At 42.7% G+C, this 20426-nt stretch overlaps 1 protein-coding gene across 1 annotated transcript in view; it reads right to left on the bottom strand.

Annotated features, from left to right (window-relative positions):
• The window catches only part of IL1R2 (interleukin 1 receptor type 2), a 30701-nt gene extending 13464 nt beyond the window's left edge, over positions 1–17237 (bottom strand). The window contains exons 1-3 of the mRNA XM_066621808.1: positions 17199–17237; positions 1839–1954; positions 1483–1741 (exon numbers count right to left, since the gene is read on the bottom strand). Of these exons, the coding sequence (XP_066477905.1) occupies positions 1483–1741; positions 1839–1920 (341 nt within the window). The 5' untranslated portion in view covers positions 1921–1954; positions 17199–17237. The remainder of the gene's footprint in view (positions 1–1482; positions 1742–1838; positions 1955–17198) is intronic.
• Between the last annotated feature and the right edge of the window lie 3189 nt (positions 17238–20426).

Genomic DNA, 20426 nt, shown 5'->3' with positions numbered 1-20426 from the left:
ACCACAATTAACCCCCTCCCCTCTTTTTTGTTTACACAGGGCAGCTTCTGAGACATCAGTTTGATAAGGAAGACCAGCACAGATAGAAAAAATTCTTTCTTTCTTTAGGATATTAGTTTTGACCTTTAAAAACTTAAATGGCTTCAGACTAGACTATCTGCCTTCCTCCATGAGTTGAACATGTCTACCTCAGGGAGCGGCTCTCTTGTCTCACTGACATCTGAGGTGAAGCTTGTGGGGACGTGTGACAGGGACTTCTTTGTGGAGGCCCCCTCCTTATGGAACTCCATCCCACAGAAGATTCAGTTGGTCACCTCCATCTTGCTATGTCAAAGATGCACCTTTTTCAGTAGGCCTTTGGTTATGTTTGATTGTTTTATTCTCCCAGTTCCAGTGTTTTATTTCCTCCAGCTATGTATATTTGCAATTTTTGACTGGTTGATGTTTGCTTATACTATATTTCTTAATATCATCAAGTATAATATTAAATTGAATTTTTAAATTGAATTTTGCTATACAAGTGTGAGCGGCTTTGGATTACCAAAGAATGGTGGGGTGTAAATCTTTAAAAATAAATTTTCTCATTAAAACACAACGTAAGCTTTTATCCTCACAGTAAGCCATAGAGCATTCATTCTCACCAACATAAGAAAAGTGTCTTAAGGGATTCTGTAAGAGTTATTCAGGAGAAATGGCTTGCCTTCCTTTACTGTTTATACAGGAAATGATTCTGTTTTTCCTACAGGGGATCGCATTCAACAGAGTGATGGGATTTCCATGAAGCCATTGAAGCAGTACTCTGTTGAATTTCCTTCACATCTTGGCTCTGCTTCCTGCATACTCTGAATGGTAAACTCAGGGAAAGAGAAGAGTGGCCTGATTCAATGTTTACATGAACAAGGTAAAGGAGCATTACACATCTCTGTCAAGACCAAATATTTGCCCCTTTAACTTTTCTGGCAGGCCCAGTTACCTTGTTACCATTGCAGCATGGCACACGAAACACACACATTCCCTTGTGGTCAGGCTTCATATTTAATTGGCAACATATGTATGGTGGGCTTGGTTCCTATAGATGGGCTAAACTTTGTGCAGCATCACAAAGATGCTGATGTGGGAAGTAACCAGGTGATCAAGTCATCTAAACATACATAGCACCACATGGAGCCCAACAATGGTGGTGTGGGTTTTTTTAGTAGAAACCACGTTACATTGGCAATAGAGGACCTGGCTCTTAGTCTGAACAGTACCGGAATTAAAGACTCATAAATACACAATTAAACCAAAGTAACTGTGTGAACAGTACCTCAGGCACATTACACCTAGTCTATATGATATTTATAGCAAGATGATGGTGTACAGTGCCACAGAGTGGTCTCATTTCAGATCTATGGCCAGTAATAGGTCTCAGTGACCCTGGCATAAAATCATTTACATGTTCCACAGAAATTATCCAGCCTGTCTTGCACCTTAAATGCCTACCTTCGAATGCAAACGTATTGCCCAGAATCTTCCAGAGAGGCTGGTAAAAACCAGAGAGCATCACCTTGTGGCAGAATTCTCCGTTCTCCATGTCCTAAAGAGATCATCGTTGTTCCATTTTCCTTATACCAGGTGATATTAGGGAGCAAATCAAAAGTATCCTTATGTTTGTATCTAAAAGGAGGACATTTTAGGATCAGGGCTTCTCCTGCCAGCACATAGGTAGTTCTGAAATGCACACTGTGATCTTGGCAGTTACCTACATAACAAGAGAATTATGCTGTATTTTTTATAAAGACAGTAGATAGAAATGTTCTTCTGAACCAGGATTTGGTCATGATGAGTACCGCATTCACCTGCATTTTCCCCACGCTGAATTCGTAAGGCAGAAACATCCAATATATTAGCACTGAGAATCCACAGGAATCCATGTACCATATTCCATAGCGAACAGGAAAGAGAAAAATGAGGCCTGAAAATGAAAAGAAGGATGGAATAAGCAAAGTACTCTGACTGAGTGGCGGACAGCCTTCCTGACAAGTGCGCCAAAAGCCAAGTCTGCAGCACAAGACTAAGGCACTATAGCAAGGCCTGAAGCACCTACACAACACCAAGCGACACCCCATTTTGTGCCTTAGATACATTGTCTCTGGTCTATTGAGCCAGGAAGAGACAGTGCTGCCTCTTGAGAGAGGGACAAAAGTAAAGGCCTGACTATGCCATAATTGGGCTCACAGGTGCTCTGCCTTGGTCTGGGAATAGAGCCACTGGTGACTCCCAAATGTGGGAGCCTGAGGCAAAACCCTACATGAACCATCAGTGGTGGTGTCCCCGCAGGGCCCAATGGGGAAGCACTGGGGCACAGACATAAACCACAGACCATTCTCTTTTCCCCCCTAGCACTACTTCACAATTGCTGGATGCCTGAAGTAGCTTTGGGGAACAAGACATCTGGGGACTGCAAAATGGAATGGAAGGAAGGAAGAGATGGTCTGCTGCTGCCTCCACTACTCCTCCACAATCTTCAGTAAGAGTCCACATGAGCCTTGGCTTACCAGGCGGCAGCAGAAACCTGCTTGAAGTTTATGGTTGGCCAGGCATGGGTATGGGCCTTTGCAAGCCAAATATCCCTGGCATGTACCCCACCAGGTCCCACCTGCAGAGCAATGCCTACTGTCCCTGCTACTTGTGGCACCAGTCATGCAGGCTAACCACTCCTAAATGATTTGCATTTGCTTCTAGTTGACACAGTTGAAATTGTGAACAATAGTTTAGCAAGTGTTTAGCAACTATCAACAATATAGTTTAGCAACTATCAACAATAGTTTAGCAAGTGACCCATTCAGAGTGGTGACCTGAATGCTTCAGATAGTACAAACCCTAAGGAACACCTTCTGAAAACATCGTTAGCATCCCATAATATCAGTCCTCTATTGGTGACATGACTAGCTCTCTCCTGAGTTTCAGTCTTAATTCAAGGTACTAGTCATTGCCTACAAATCCCTTTAAATGGCCTGAGCCAAAATGCCGAAGAAGTCAGCTTTTGCCTTCTGTTTCATTTTGACCTTTAAGACTGTAAATATTGAAAGGGTGTTCTATTTTAATCTGTGACCCAAGTCATAATTGCTAGGGGAAGCAAAGGAAATTTCTCAATGGCTAAACCACAAATTGTTCTGTGCTTTCAAAGCTCGAGTCTTTTGGAAAGACATCGTTTGGAAAGACAATAAGACATTTTTGTTCAAGTTGACTTCTGGAAGTCCATGACAGGGAGGACTGGGGGGCATAATTACATAGGCAAACACATAATTTGGTGCCTTAAAAGTTAGACCTATTCCTGGGCATATTTGGGATGCTGATTCAAAAAAATGGCATCAGTTTTGCCCTATTATGTTTCTGAGATAAGGTATAGCCTCGTTACTGAATGGTTCAAGCAGCTTCCTTGTGAGGAGGCCATGGCATAGGCTTCCACATGAGGAAGCTGCTTAAACTGTTCACTAATGAGGCTATGCTGTATCTCCAAAACCAGATGCGATAGGGAAAAGATGCCACTTTTAGAATCGGCACCCCAAATTTATATAACCACCATAAATTTTGAAAAAAAAAATTTCTGACCCTCAAATTTCTGAACCTGTGTTATTTTTGAAATTGGGATTTTATGATTTCTCTTTTTACCCAAACCCCTGAACATTCAGAATGGAGACAGATTATAAATCAAACAGTCTGAATGAGTGTCTAGTTTACAGTTAATTCCTTTATTTGGTCATGATCTCTATTACCAATGCACTTACTACAATCAAAGTGTCAACACTTCACTCCACTATTAGGTATGGAATGAGGAAGGGTATAGGAGTGGTGATCTGGATGTCTGTCCCTTTGCTATAGGTTTACATTATGTTATTGCTTAAAAGGCCTCTGGCCTCCTAGCTGCAGCTGATTAAAGCCAGGTGTTTCTAAGCCTTGTTTGCTGAAAGGCTTCCAGAATGCTTATCTAGAGTGTGTTGTCGGCGCACAAGACCTTGTGTAATCAAAATGTATCAACAAGATGCATTGTCTTGTGTAATCAAAATTTACTTTAACAGGAGATACTGTCTGCTAATGAGAGATTATTCTATCAGTTATTGTGAACATGCCAGAATGTCTCCTTGGGCCATGCACAGATCAGAAGTGTATTTTGGGAAAGACATCATGGTCTGGGAATATTCCCCTACAACTTGTCTTTCAAGTTCAAGAGTTAATATATCACTACATCCTTGAGTTAATAAGTAAAGACGTTCGTCGAGCCTTTTGCTCAAGAAAAGCCTCTTATTGCTATGTAACTTGTTACATGGCTTCCGAAAAGAACAAAAAATGCCTTTTCAAGGACATTTGAATTCAGTTCAAGTTTACTTCACCTTTACATATCTGACCACTAGGTCAGCTTTTCTGAACCAGTGGTACTCGAGTTGGTACCAGTGGTGGTACTCGAGTTGGCATCTGGTGGTACTCCCACTTCACTATCCACCTGGCAGCAAGACCAGCATCACAATGCAACAAGCAGTGGTAGAGGCTTGGCAGGCAGAGCTCCAGTGTGTTCTTTTCATGTCCTTGAAAAAGCCCTCCCATCTACCCTGAGTCTCTTACTAGTGTTTGTTGCACCATGTCTGGTATCCCAGTCCAGAAGTAACTGGCAATGTCATCATCGCCAGTTACGTCAGGAGGTACTTCCAAAAGGCGGACCACACAAAGTCCTAAAATGAGGGACAAATATTGAAAAACGCTGCTCTAGGTCTGTGGTTCAAGCTCCTACAAGGGAGTTGGGAACCCTGTAAGTCTTGGTGGGGGTGGGGTGCTGCAGTGATCACAGGGCTTTTAAACTAACGCGGGGGGGGGGGGTAGCACAGCTATTGGGAGGGTGTGGAGAGCTCACAGCCCCCTCTGCAGACCTCCCTGCTGCTGCAAACGTCTCTGATTGGAGATTGGAACTCACTATGAACTCCAAACTGGAATATAAGAACATAAGAAGAGCCCTGCTGGATCATGTCAAGGGCTCATCTAGTCGAGATTCCTGTATCTCACAGTGGCTCACCAGATGCCTCTGGGTGCATATATAGAGGTATGTACCCCATAACATTCCAGCCAATGATGGACTGCACATATGGTGGTGGTCCCCAAATTCACCAGGCTAGCTTCCTTCCCTCCTTCCTTGCCAGCTCCTTACCAATGGTTAACCCGCACTTTGCGCATGTACTTTCCTTGCTGCCTGCCTTTCTGCCTTGGGTAGTTGAGCCGGCAAGGCAGAAGGAAAGGCAGCAAGGTAGCTGCAAAAGCATCGCACACTTTTATTCTCAGCTGGCTGCCTTCCTTCCTCCCTTGCTGGCCTCACAAGGCATTCTGGGGATGCTCCTGCACAATGACTAGGACCATGTCAGAGGCAAAGGGTTAAAGCCCTCCTTCTCACATATTGTGGTTCCAATCCATATCAGCCCTCCCCCCATGGATTCTATTTAGATAATGAAAATCAAACACGTTGAGATCAATACATTAATGTGCATTTTCCCCCAGAGTGGGTTTTCCTTTGCATGAAGTCAAAAGGGAGAGTGGAGAGGATTTGGAAAGGGGTCAAACTGCTATGTAGACAGTACGGTTTTGAAAAAAAAAACACTGCTGCCTACCCTGAGCTTTTCAGATAGAGTGGGCTATTAATGCCCAAAGAGCAACCAGTGCTCAATACTCCTTTCCACAAAAAGGTGGAAGGAAGTCAGGTTACTCATTACCATCATACTGTCAAGGGGGATCATTACGAACTGAAGGCCAAACTATATATGAATGCTCATCACTCTGGATGACTGTATCATCAAGTAGTGGCTTGTAGGCATGAACAAGTCATCTCAGATCAAACACCACAAATAGAACTTCGAGGTCATCTTGAACACTGGGTTCTAATTCAGTAAAGTCAGTTCATGCATTCAGCTGTGAGTCATCAAATGATTTGTTTTAATGCATGCGTGAGTAGGAGGATGTTGTAGAGACAACTGGCTGCGTGGCTGCCCACCACAGATTCACAGATCAACCACCCACCACAGATCCACTCCCTTCCATGCCCTATTCCCCAGCTGCAATGTAGACAGAGAAGACTTCAGATCATGCTATGTAGGTAAGGTAACAAGTTACTTGGTTTTCATTCCTGCAACATCTTTGCTTCAGAGATGCTCTGAGACAGCGATAGGAAGCCTAGACTGAAAGTCAGTCTTTTTACATGCACCAACAAATGGCTGATGGTTTTTCTCTCTCATATGTGTTCTTGCCAACAATTCATTTAAGCACAGAGAAAAACAACAAAACCAAACAACCCAATACTCTCAGGTAGGCGTGTACAGAATGGCAGCCTATGTTAAACATTCCAAATATAATTCCTGAACAAAGCTACTGCAAATCGTTCATTCTTTGGCTTAGATTAGAATGTGTTCTCATGTGAATTTTACAACCCACCTAACATAGTTCAACAAAGCTGTCAGTATTAGCACTATATTACACACACACACACACACACACACACACACACACACACACACACCATCAGCCCTAATTCTTTTCTTTTTCAGAAAGATTTCTAAACTTTTGAATAGACAATCACACTTCTGCACTTAATTATTATCTTCTTAAAGTAGCATTCAATTCATCTCTCCCCATCTCATACCAAATATAGTCTTTTCAAGTTACCTGTACCTCTGCATCTTTTTGGTCTTGGAATTTCTCAAAGATCTGAAATCAATGTCACCTTATAGTGGAACATTCTCTGTAGATGGTATTATATATACATAAGAAAACCCACAGAAATTTTCCTAGGTTGCCCAATCAAGATTTGTTGTCATAAGTTTCAGGCACACCTTATATGCGGGCATGGGGAAAAAAAATTAATAGTGACCATGTGCAAATATATTGTTCTCCCAAAAGGGGAAATGATTACTAAACATATATGAGCACACTTCCCTTTTTTTGATGTTGTTTGCTTCTAGTTTGTTTCCAGTGATGAAGGAGACATTTTGTAAATCAAACAGTGGAAAACCAAGCTGGGCAGAACCAGTGGCGCACAAAGTTCATTTGGCACCAGAGGCCCAAGCATTTTTGGCACCTTCCCCATGACAAAATTATTTTCATTAATATGAAATGAATAATAATAATGTCCAGAGAAGAAGCACAGACAATGAACATTTTTTTATCGAACTTATATATAATAGTGTTCACATATGTAGTGAACATTAGAGATTATAACACAAAACAAAACAGGGAAGGAATGTCCATCAAGATCATATGCAGTGGGCTTGTGGTCTATCATACATACAAAAGCAGTTTTGTTGTAATATAGAAGAAAGGCAAAATGTACATTGATGAAGAAAACATTTGGTTTTCTGGAATGCTTGCAACAAACTATTCCCATTGGTAATCCCAATGTAATCCACTTGTTGCTACAAAATGCAGTAGTGTTTTCCCTTTCTGTTTTTTTTTTTTTTTTTTTTTTTGGCTATAACATTTGCTAGAATAGAGATATTTCAACGTGGTTTGCTTCATCGCATTCTGCATGAAATTACTCATTGAATGATATATAACATGATGGCATTATTCAAAAATACCAAGATTTTGACCTCTGTCACTCTCCACCGGCTTGGCACCCGGGGCTCACGGCCTCTCCTTTGTATGCCACTGGACAGGACGTCAATAAAGGTGAAAATAGTATGATTTGCAGGACTGTCAAAGAATTTTCAGTTGAATGTCAGCTACCTTATAAATTTCTTAATACTTTTACAAATTACCAGAGTAAATCTGCCTAAATCTGACACTGAAGGAAGTGCAAGTTTAGATAACAGGATGTTAAAGAAATGTCTACAATGTCCGCAGAATGTTTCTTGGGTAATTTAATACACAAAACATTCTCCGTGTCCTAAGAGAAGCCATCTTTGCCACTTAGAAGAAAAGAAGTCCCAGGGAAGTCTTGTCTCGTTCATAGATGCCAAGCCTAGCGACCATGAATTGTCTGTTGCAAGGCAGAAATGAGAGTAGGAGGTTTTAAGGTTAAGACTTTCCTAGGAAAAAAGTATCATTTGACCCCAAGTGAGTCAGGGCCTTTTAAAAGTGGAAATGGGTGAAGTGATGGTATCCACAGAATAAAGGCATTTTATAAAGGTCTTGCCACATCAGTTTCCGCATATCGTGTGGGAATAGCATGCTGCTGATTCAGCTTCTCTCTCGCTTTGTCATAGGTGGTGAATACTTCCCTAGCACAGCAACTTAATGGGAACTGCTTCATGGGAAAGTTGGCCTTATGTTTTAGGCAGCCACAATCCTTCCAGCAGGAAATGTCCTGAATGGCCCCCCGAACAGAAGATCACAGCTGCAGACCGTACAGCAGTCTGCTCAACACACATTGCAGGATTAACATCTCTGGCAAGCCACCCAATGGAGGTAAGCGCAATTAGTCCACAGAACATAATGGAGGAAAAATCTGTTCTGTGGCAAATTTAATGATTAAATATAGGTGGTTTCATTTTATTCATAAACCTCTGTAGTTGAAGAATATCCAGGGTCTACTCTTGCCCATATGGTTAACAGCTGGGATCACATAATCAAGATGACCACCATTGCACAAAGGACTAATTTCATTGTCTCGGTATCTACAACTGCTCTGTGTGTGTGTGTGTCTTTGTGATCTAATTGGAAAAGTATTAGATGGTTCTGAATCAAACAAAACCATCTAACTACAATTGTTATTTGTCATGAAATTAACACATGCTCCCTGACTATAAAGAGGGCTATTCCCCTCTTGATTCAGACAAGTGAATCAAGAAAGGGAAGTAATCAATCACTGGGAGTAACAAGTCAACATATCAAGTACAAATAATGTTTTTAATAATGTGAATAACATACATACATCAGAGATAATCAAAAGATAATAATGGATGACGAACAATTCATAGTATGTGGATGATGTTTCAGTCACTGGATCAATAAGACCAGCTGCCCTCCTCATACATTATCCCCATCTTCTTGTACATGTGGGTGGGAGGGCAAGATGCTTACATTGGCAAGCCCTATCCTGCCAATGATGCACATTCGAAGCACCATTGCCTGCTGTCCCAATGAACAACATGTGTCTTCAGTGATGAACACGGGAAGGGAAGGGGAAGGTCTTTTTTGTGTGCACAGCAATAATAGGGGTGTTTGTCAGTGGAATCACCTTACCCCAACGCCATGCTGGCATCCTTCAGTCTTGGAAGACTATGGTATCGCGCTCTGAATAGTGTTCTGGAACAGAGTGTCCTCTCCAGTGCATGAAGCCTGGGTAAAGCAGATATGGAGGATAGACTGCAACCCACGCAGCAAATCCCCCCTCTCCACGTCGCTGAAATGGTCCAATGGAAAGGCAAAGGCCAATACGGTTGGTTCCAGCGGTGTTGCAGGAGTTGCCAGAACGTGACTGTGTTCAGCCATGAACTGCCGCAGGGACTCCAGCTCCGGATTTTGCCTCGAGGTTGACTCCTGAAGCCTTTTCCATAACTGGATGTAGCCACAAGGCAGTGGAGGTTTGGGATCAGAGTTTTCCTTCTCTCAGATGGGCTGCCTTCCCAGGCTAACGAGTCCCATCTACCTGGTGGCTGTTTAGTCACCTCTTACAACAAGTACAGCCAAACTGAGGGCCTATTCTTATCCCCAGCCCCCAGGGGAAACCAAACTCACACATACAGTAAGGGGTAAGTTCATTCAGACCTTGAATTGGCACAGATCCATTGCTCCTGCCAGCACGCACCTCCTGATAATTCTCCCGTTTTCTTGCCTGGTCATGGGGGGGGAGGGGAGGCTTGGCAGAGCATGCTGGAAGTGGAGTTCTATTTCACTCCCAGCATGCTCTGCACAGTCCATTTGTTTCAGTGCAGCCACCAGAGAGAAGCAGCAGGAGGTGGTGCCCCCTTCTTCATGCTGGGTGGGCAGGAAGAAGGCACCAGAACCAAGCAAGCCTGCCCTGATTGTGTATGGCAGTGAGCAATAGAACAGGATCACCCTGTTGCTTTTCTTGCAGTACCACCGTGGTGATTGCTCTTGGCAGGAGCACTGGAAGAACACAAGGGGCACTGCTGTCCCAATCCTCTTAACTGATTCTCAGCAAGCAATCAAGAATTGGAGCACTCACTGGAGCAACTGGATGGGCAGCAGGCCAGGGGTGGTTTGGAGGCAGATGGAGGGTGGGGCATCTCTTGGCGGTTCATCAACCCCTTCCAGCCTGCCACTCAAAGTGACCACTTCAGCCAACCTCATGGCTCAGTCAGTTCTGGGTACATTGTGCCTCTTTTAAAGCTCTGAGAAAGTTTGGGTTTGCAAGCATTAGGAAGCGGTGGGATGGTCATTCCTTCTGTGCATCACATGGATTGCTGACGTTTTGTACCCCGGCTGGCTGTTCTTGACAAAGTTCTCATAAAACAAGTCAAAATTCTGTCCTGCAGAATTAGTCTTGAATTCTGTAGCATCTCCGCTTTATGTAGCATACAAATGATTCAGAGGACATCTTTATATGTTATTTGCTTTATTTCCCCATTTGGAGCTTTTGCTTTGAGGCTCATTTTGTCTTGGCATGGTGCTCCCACCTACTTAACTTTGCATATCTGCTCGTTTATTGACTATTCATATAATCAATATACATTCATACACAGTCTATGCAAAATCTAGATCACAAGTGTGCATAGTCCTTGTACCTGAAAATGAACAGAAAAAAAAAAACCAACACTGGCCCTACTGAGTTTGCTGCCTCATGCTACACTTAACTCACTTCTGCTGCCTTCACTAGGGCGACAGCATACCATATGCATCCCCCTCCCCCCCAAAAGCTCCCCAAAAGTTCCTCACATGAAGTTTAAAAGGCATGTTCCCTTTTAATGTTAAACTCCATATGAAGATTGAATGTGAAGATGAAAGCTGATGATCCAATTCTGGCTCATTGTTAGTGAGCAGTGTTTCCTGGAAGGGTCCATGCTAGTGTGTGGACCCCCTCCAGCAGGTGTGCAGCATTATGACTCATTGCTACACCCCAATGATGTCTTCACCAAACTTCCAATTTGCTGAGCTCTGCAGAGCTTGGCAGGGAGGTCGTGCTTCCATTCAGCCACACCCCTTAGAGGGAACACTGGGAATAATGTGGCCTGAATCTGTGGGCTAGTGGAAGGCAGTGGCAGACTTTGGGTTATGGGAACCCCTTCCTCACTCTGTCATTCGCTACTGAGCCAAGCTGCATGATGTCACTTCATAGCTGAGCAGCCCATGATCACGGACAAAGATCATGATCATCTTTTCATTACGTGAAGGCAGGAAGCAATCAATGAGAGGAAAGTGTATGAGATTAAATGTGTATATGAAATTAATTCACTCTGAAAACAGGATTATGCATCTCCATCAGACCTCACTAGAATTTAACAGTCTGTTTTCTAAAGATTATTATTATGCAACTGGCACCAATGCATCTCAAACCAATATTTGAAATTCAGTCGAACCTGCTCTCTTATTACACCTTATCTCCTCTGGCTTCAACCTCTTTCTTCACCTACTGTTTTGCAGTACATTTTCTGCTCTGAACCTGTCAGTCATCTAAGTTGGGTCTTTACTGCCTTACCTCCCAGGGTTTTCGTTTTTGTTTTAAACAGACCTCACAAGCTTACTTCTGACCCTTGGGCTATGTGAGATTTCAATCCAAGCTAAACCAGCCTTCCCTTTACTCAACCACTGAAGTGCAGATATGGTTAGCTTTGTTCCATGAGTACTTGAAACGTTTGTGAAAAGTCTGTATCCTCACACCAGCTTATCAGAAGCTTTATTGCCATAAGCACAATGCAATACATCTTAAATGGCTGGTAGCAAGTTCAATGTACATGAAAAACCTTATTCACAAATTAAGAATTTATTATGAAAATGCATTATTCTTTACAGCACGTGGAAAAATTAATCCTTTGTGCTTCAGCCATACGTCTTGTCAGCATTTTTACATAATCACAGTTAAGTCTTGCTGAGTGTAATTCAAGCCAGACTGCATTTCGGATGTTTCTAACATATATATTGTACTAGTGAGAAAAAAGTGACAGACTTGAACCATTTGGATCAAAACATTCCGTTCAAAAATGAACAGGCAGCAAAACTTAATTCTCATCTTATTTAGGATTGTAGCACAAACCAGTTTGCTGCGATTTGGAATTCCTCTTTCTGTTAAGTCATTTTCTGGTTATTTTTCCCCATTAAAAGTCTTCAGTTGAATACGCACCTGCTTGGTATCTGAGCCCTTTGGGAAGGGCAGAAGCAACTGACTAAACTCCATAGACTAAGTCACTAATGAGATTGCACAAACTGGCTGAAAGCTTAAAAAGAAAAGATATTAAGAAGGGAAGCTCAGTCAAAAAAAAGACTGATCACAGGAAGAACACGCTAGCTCATTCCACCAGCTGATCTAGTCCAGCATTTTGCTTCCCGAAGTAGTCTTACCAGCTGTCCCAGGAACTCCTAACCATACAAATGGTATTCAGAGGCATAGTGGTGCTACACATGGAAGTAGCGCATAGCTACTGTGACTAGTAGCCACTGGTATATTCTTACTTGTTATAATTTGTTCAATTCTATTTTAAAGCCATTCATTCCAGTGGCCATCGCCATATCTTCCAATGATGAAGTTCACAGATTAATTATGAGATGTGTTAAGAAATCTTTCCTTTTGCCCATCCTAAAACTCCCACCAAGCAGCTTTGTTGGACAGCCACTGATTCAAGTATTGTGAGAGAAAAAAAATTTCTCTCTTCACACACATCATGTATAATTTTTGAGTTTCTGTCATGAACCCCCCAGCACCTTTTTTTTCCCCAAAATAAAAATGTTGTAGACATTATTCATAAGGAGACACTCCAGTCCGCCAATCATTTTGGTTGTCCTCTTTTGTACCTTTTCAAGTTCTATAATGTCCAGCCTGATGGATGACAACTAGAACACTACACAGTACTCCAAATGTGACGACACCATACAGCCACAGTTTGATGTTAGTGGTTTTATCCTTGATCCTTTTCCTAATGACTTCTAGCACGGAGTATGCCTTCTTCACCACTGCCACTGACTGGGTCAACATTTTTACTGAGAAGTCCACCATGACTCCAAGATCATCACTCACAACTCAGACTCCATCAGCATATACGTGAAGCTGGTTCTCCCCCCCCCCCCACAACAGTGCTGAGATAGTCTTGAGAGATCTTGTCTCCACCATCTGAAGGGAGGCAAACAATAGCTAGAGAGGGACTTCTTTGTGGTGGCCCTCTGCCTGTCACCAGATCAGGCCAGAAAGAATCCCCTGGAGAAAAATGTGTCATCATGTTGGCATTATAAGCAGACTCCTTTTGATGTGCCCTGGACCTTCTCATGTCTCTATCTTTCAAGCCATTTCTGCCCAATGTTGCATATACCCAACAGGGACCAAATGCGTACACCGGAGGGCCGGGCAAAAAATCAATCTGTTCTTATGTTTGTTAATACTGCTGGCCCCTCTCCTTTTTAAAAGCCCATTTGCCATTGTTAAGTTACTGTAGTGTGATTTGTTGCATAGTTATTTTTTCTCTTGTGACTGTGAGTCATAATGGAAGTTCTCACTGAACTTCAGAGGATTACATCCTATCACTCAGTGCTGATCTAGCAACAGGTGGCTCCCCATCAAAAGGCCAACACTGTCAGCTCACCCCCACAGCATTTCTGCTCATTGCTCTTTAACAGAAATCCACATATGGATGGTGATCATTTGACATCCCAGCTGACTTCTGGTTTTGACTTCTCTTTTGAATCCGTATTATTGCTAGACTGTATGTCCTTGATTCACATTGTTAAACAGCCATTGCTCGACAGAATATCCCATAATGTCCCTATAGAAATATGTTCCAAACTTTGGCCAAACCTCCAAGTATGTGAGTTAGTAGCCTTCCCTGTGTGGTCCCTCTCCACCTGTAGAACGGATTTCACCATTACATCCTCATGTACATTCTGCCCATCCAAACAGACTCCATTTAGATCAGTGCTTTTTGACATTTTTTGTGCCACAACCCCGATAAATAAAGTATAGAACTGGGCACCCAATGCCTATCCCGCTACCCTCCTGAGACCCGATCTCCCCAACACTGCTCCCACCCACCCCATTTCCCCTTACCTCTCGTGTCTTCACAAAAACCCTATCAGGTAGCAGCCTGAGCAGGACCAGTTCTAGGAACTGCGGGGCAAGACAGTGAGAAGAGCCGGCCATGTTTATATCAAGAACTCAGTTTTGATAAGGCAGTACCATGACCGGATTGGATTCAAGCCCTCGCTTTCACAGGCTTTGAAAGGTTGCCATGATCCCCAATGAGTCTTTGCCGCCCCACTGGGGTCACGACCCACAAGCTGAAGTACACTAATTTAGATCATATGCCTTCAAGTTATGTCTTAACTCTTTTAACTCTACAGATGTCTATGGTGAACTCTATGGTGTCATCACATAACCCCACGAGCAGAACAGTGTCTTCCATTTACAGCAGGGGTCTCCAAACTTTTTGGCCAGACGGCCGCATCAAATATCTGGCATGGTGTGGAGGGCCGGAAAAAAATTTAAATATAAAATTTAAATAAATTAGAGATTGAACTTAGGTGAGTGAATAAATGAATGAATGAATGGGCTCATTCATTTAACCTCTCTGGCCCTCAGAACACCCTCCAGACACTATCGGAGCACAGTTCTGGTCACGTTCAGTTGAGTGGGCCAGAGGCTTTCAGGGGACAAGAGGTTGGCCATGGACCAGAAAGAGGTTTGCTGTGGGCCGCATCTGGCCCCTGGGCCGGGATTTGGAGACCCCTGATTTACAGCATCTCTCCACTCTTCATACAAATGCACACATGCACCCTATCTAGGGAATCTTTTCAGAACGTGTGTTTCCCACATGGGATAGCAGAAACACCAAATCCCCAATGAATTTTGTGGAATCTCGACTCACTCTATACAGAAACAAGAAAGAAGCAATCTAGATGAAGACATTTTAACAAATAAGGAAGAAAGGATATATAATTCTGCAACTGTTGAAGGATTAAGTTTCCCACCGAATCTTGCTATTTCATCTCTTTGAAAATATGTTGTGCAGCTGGGGGTCACTGGAGAATATAGTCCTCCATTTTCAGGCCATGGCCTTTGACAACCTCAAACATCCCAGGGGGCAGGAACATGGCAATGACAGCATTCCTCAATGATGAGAATGGGTTCAGCCAGTCCGAGAACAATGTGATTCACACAAGCAGCAGGACAAGGGATGCTTGACAGGCAACTGCAAAGAGGCTACTTCACCAGGCAAGCAGTTTAAAGATGAACTTCTTACACAGATTTAGCATTTTCTCCACACCATCAAAACCTCTCTCAGTGCACTGAGATTGCTGGATCTACTTGGAAAGCTCACCTCATAAACTGTTTGTTAGGTGTTTCGGTGACAGGATGAAAATACCTGGAACCATAACCAGAGTTATCCCAGGAGATTCTGCAAGGTTCCAGTCTGTTCCCCACATTATATAACTTTCAATAAAGCCATGGTGAGAGGACCCAGAAAATTTTTAAAGCTAAGTCACTGTGGCCCTTGGATCCCCACATGGACTCCACAACCTGTTCTACAGACAACCTCTCAGTAACTACAGGAACCAGGAGAAGTTAACACACCATGGTTGAGTTGTGGGATACCTGTCCTGGGAGATGGTCCACAACAGTAAGCTGCAGCCTTCACATGGTCACATCTACCATGTCAAGATCCTCTTCCCTGGGATCCAGAAAGAGGTTCTGCAACAAGCCCATGCAGAAGTTTACACTAGTGGGTATAACAAATAAGTGACAGCCTAAAGTTTTTCTCCTGTAATCCACTGTCAAGTTGGAGACATAAACCTGACATAAATGACAACCATCTGTCATTCATCATGGAACTCAAGACTATACTCATAAGTATATATGCGTGAACATATAGCTGACTGTACCAATTAACTCAACCAAAAGCTATAGGAACTGTAATGTGCCTACACTGACCTCCACATTGTGTAAGCAGTAAATGCGTCCTACAGTCTCAAATACTGTACGCAACAACTTCCCCTCCATGCATCCACATTTGCAGGGCCCTTTTGCACACAGCATTGTATAGTATGCGCCTGTCATGTTGCAGTGCTATTTGTGGGCACTACACTGCAGAATACAGAGATAATAAAGAAAGCCCACAGACTTAAATGTGAAGATTTCTGAATGAGCACATGTGAGAAAATGCATGAAATGCTTCAGATATACTTCCCGTGCTTCCAACCACAGGTACTAAGTTTTATACAGCCCCAGTCACGTTAACCTCTCACTCCAAGTTCAAAGAATTCCCTTTAAAAACACCCAAGGACACTGCATCACACAAAAATATGCAGTTAATCAATGGGTAAAACTACATGCCCCCCCCCCAGCAACTGGCACCATGAAAAGGCTGTTCAAATGCAGAGTAAAAAAGATGACTTCATAAATGCTATACTAACTTTGATACTATGAGACTTGATTTGAAATACAGTTATTTGGGCAGTGCCACAGCCAAAAATCACCAAGTGCTGGAAGAAGTAGGTGGCACTGTGATTCTGTTCTTCATTGCCCTTGGGAAAAGGATGACTGCCTTCTTACCTCTGCAACTGCCTGGCTCTTCTTCAAAGCAGGCCACCTCTGAGGTTCCCATTAGTCCCAAGATACTCCCTGTCTAGCCAGTTCAGAAAAAACACTGAGCAGTTAAGGTAAGGAGGCAACAATGGGTGAATGGGGATCAAAAGAGTATCACCCCCTGGCACTTCTTTAAAACAGGCCAGACAGAGAAGATCTTGAAAGAGGAACCATTTTGACTCTCAAGTCGTCATTGTCGTCATCGTTCCCCCCCCCCAGTTTGGTTTTTAAGAAGTTCAAGCAGCAGAGGAGGTAGGGAGATTGAGAAAAGGGGTACAAAAACATGTGCATTTGGCACATCTTCAGATACTCTTCTAACTGGAGCCAGGCCTGGATAGAAAAGCACAGGAAAAGCTTCAGGAGATTGATTCTGGTGTTGCAAAGTGATTTCCCACTTTTATGTACCTGCATTTGTGCAATTAAACATCACTAGCAGTTAGCAAGCTCTTTCTGTCCTTTCTAATTATCATAATCACATTGACCCTTGTATAGTTACTTTAGGTGAAGCAGCTTGTTGTTCACTGGCAGTGGCTTCTGATAGTAGTAGAGAAGAAAATATAGTTACCCTCCTTCCATACAGAGCACGTACTCCTAAGAGGGGTGCAAATGTTAAAAAGTTCAGTTCAGTAAGCATTTCAAAACCTTTACATGTTGTAATGGAACAATATGTCTAGCTCTGTGCTGCTGTTACTCATATGGATTAAGAAACAGCACTTTTTACACAATCTTGCAACATGTTTCCCACACAAAGAACTATCATCTACAGTGGATGGGTTTTTAAGGGAAGATATTTCAAATAGCTAAAAAAGCTGATTAAGGAAGTCAGAAATGTCCACAGCTCATTGTGTTTCATAATAAAATAAATAAGCTAGATACTTGGTCGATCTACCAAGAGACTATGTAGAGCCCAAGATGGAATGTGGCTATGCTGCAATACCAGAATAGAACTGAAAAGGGCAGAGAATGCGATTGTGGGTGCAGAATTTAGCTTGAGAAACTGGCTGTAAATAAAAAAAAAAAGGTATCTTTTATTTTTAAAAAAGTATGGCTGCAAAAATATGCTTGAAAATGTGCAGGCAATACTTGCTGATGAATCAGAGCTAATGAGACTCATGGTGGTTGGGGATTGGATTTCAGGGCACTTAGTCCACCAGCAAAACTAACACGCAAGCACAAAACTCTCAGGAGAGAGTCTGCTAGAAAAAATCGTGAGACGTTCCAACTGGTGGCTCTTCAGAGAATAGTAATAACCTAGGAATAATATTTTCAAAGAGACTAACAGCCCAATCCTATATCTGCCTCTGCAACCAAGTGCAGCAGCACCAAAATGGCCACTGCTATATCGAGCAGCACCACTGGGGTTGCCAAGGAAAGCCCCAAGTATCACATCAGGGCTTCTCAAGACTGTGCTGGCTATTTTGCTGGCACAGACTATAGAACCTCTTTGTTGGGCTGCAAAGCCCAACACAGAGGATAGCATCTGGCAGAGCACGGCTCTACCAGTCCCACCCCCTCCTGCCCAGTTCTTCCTCCCGCCCTGGAACACCTCCCTCCCACCCTGAGCTCTTCCATTGCTCCGGGCAGCATCCATCTGGTGCTAGGCCAGAGCCGGTGCTCCCTACTCAAAGGGTGCTGTAAATGTGCCTAGTGCCAGCGCTCTAAGCCCTTGGGATTGGGCTCTAAAATTCTCCTACAAGACACTACCTACAGAAAAATTATTTTTACAGGAAACTTCTCCTGCAAGAGTGTTTTTTTTTTCTGGTTTGTACCACTGTCACCTTTTCTCCCCTTTGCAACACCAAAATTTATTATTATTATTATTATTATTTATACACCGCTTTTCAATGAACGTTCACAAAGCGGTCTACAGAGAAAAATCAAATAACTATGAAAACATAGCTAATTATATAAATTGTTTGATTTGCATACCCTGGACAGGCAATGAAGACCGCCTTTTTGCTGAAGAAATTGGATCATTTGGGTGCTCCCCCTCTATAAGCACTGACAAGCAACCACTTGTGAATGGCCTCTGGAAAATGGCCCAGCCCATATTGTAGGACTATGGGCACAATGCTAACCAGGTCTACTCAGAAGTAAGTCATATTGTGTTCAATGGAAATTACTCCCAGGAAAGTAAGGTCAGGATTACAGCCTATATTTCTTAAACAAAATGTTTTCTCTTGGACTGAATTGCTTAACACTCAGCCATCAAGTTTTGAACAAGGTATTTTAAGGTTTCAAGACCACAATGAAAGGCATGCTGCATCAACTGTCTCTTCTGAAGATCTAAAGCCTGAGAGAGCCAGCTTGGGCTGTTCAGGATAGGAGGCAAGGCAACTCTTCATGACTTGCAGGACTTGAAGAATTCTAACCTGCTTGTGAAATCCAATTGTATGTATATCCTAACATTTTATTACCTGCCTTTACAGTTTGTTTGTTGTCAGTGCTTGAAGATTGTCTTCATGCGTGATATACAGAAAAAGAGTGCACTCAGTAGTTCCAGTTAACACGCAGGAGAATTAATGCATCATGCAACAAAGTTTAAAAAGTGCAAAAGAAACAGACCACACGCACACACACGCTTGGAATCTGCACATCTTGCCACGGGAGCAGCAGAAGTTTTCCTTTGTACATTAGTCACAAGTGGAAGCAGCAGGGGTGGGCGTCGCACATACACTTTGCACTGCTTCTCATGGCATGCTGAGAGGCTGCCATTCTATTTTGGTAAACCAGCTGAAGCTCTTAGATTAGGTTGGGAACGAATCCAGTTTGTCTGTTATGCGCATACATCAACTTCCCTATTTGGAGCCTCAATCTTCCTTTACCAAGTTCCCAGACAAAGACATCTGAACATGAAATTCTAGTCTACAAAATAAGTACCTTGCATGAGAAAATAGAGCATGTGTTAATGGATGCTTGACATTTGTTCCCACTGCATTTTTCATTCAATCTACTCCACCTAAGGTTTGCCTTTTTTCTTTCAGTTGACACCAGTTACAATGTTGGTGTACTTTCTTTTCTCAGGTAAATTATATTAATTCTTAATGTAGGGTTCATTACTTCTTTCGGGATACTTCATCCATGCTCACTTCTTACACTACTCTTTTCTGCGCCTCACTTTGATCACCTTAGTCCTCTAGATCAGTGTTTCTCAAACTGTGGGTCGGGACCCACTAGGTGGGTCGCAAGCCAATTTCAGGTGGGTTGCCTTTCATTTCAGTATTTTATTTTTAATGTTAGGCTTGATGCTGCCATGGTATGTGACTGCATTTGCAGAAATGTTACAGACCTGTACTTTTAACAAGCTACTATGTATATTCTTTTAACAGTGATAGTAGATGGGACTTACTCCTGGGTAGGATTGCAGCCTAGGATTGTGAAAAATTTTCCTGCTTGATGACGTCACTTCCAGTCATAAAATCACTTCCAGTGGGTCCTGACAGATTCTCATTCTAAAAAGTGGTGCTAAATGTGTGAGGAACACTGCTCTAAATCGTTCCTTGTACTCACGTCCTCTGAACTTCACCTAACCCGTTAACACTAATAACCAAACAAGACAAAACCAAGAACATTTGACCTGACAACTTGAACTATTTGATCTCCAATGGAAATGATGCTGGCTACACCAAAGAACAGAGAGGATCACGAATCTCCAGAGAACAGAACTCTTATTTCTCTGCTATATCTGGAGTTACGGAAAAGAGAATATAGTCATACGTAGTCA

This window comes from Tiliqua scincoides, chromosome 3 (assembly GCF_035046505.1).
Source record: "Tiliqua scincoides isolate rTilSci1 chromosome 3, rTilSci1.hap2, whole genome shotgun sequence".
NCBI classification, from domain to species: domain Eukaryota; kingdom Metazoa; phylum Chordata; class Lepidosauria; order Squamata; family Scincidae; genus Tiliqua; species Tiliqua scincoides.
Note: the sequence above shows the minus strand (reverse complement) of the source record. Positions and strands in the feature narration are given on the sequence as shown.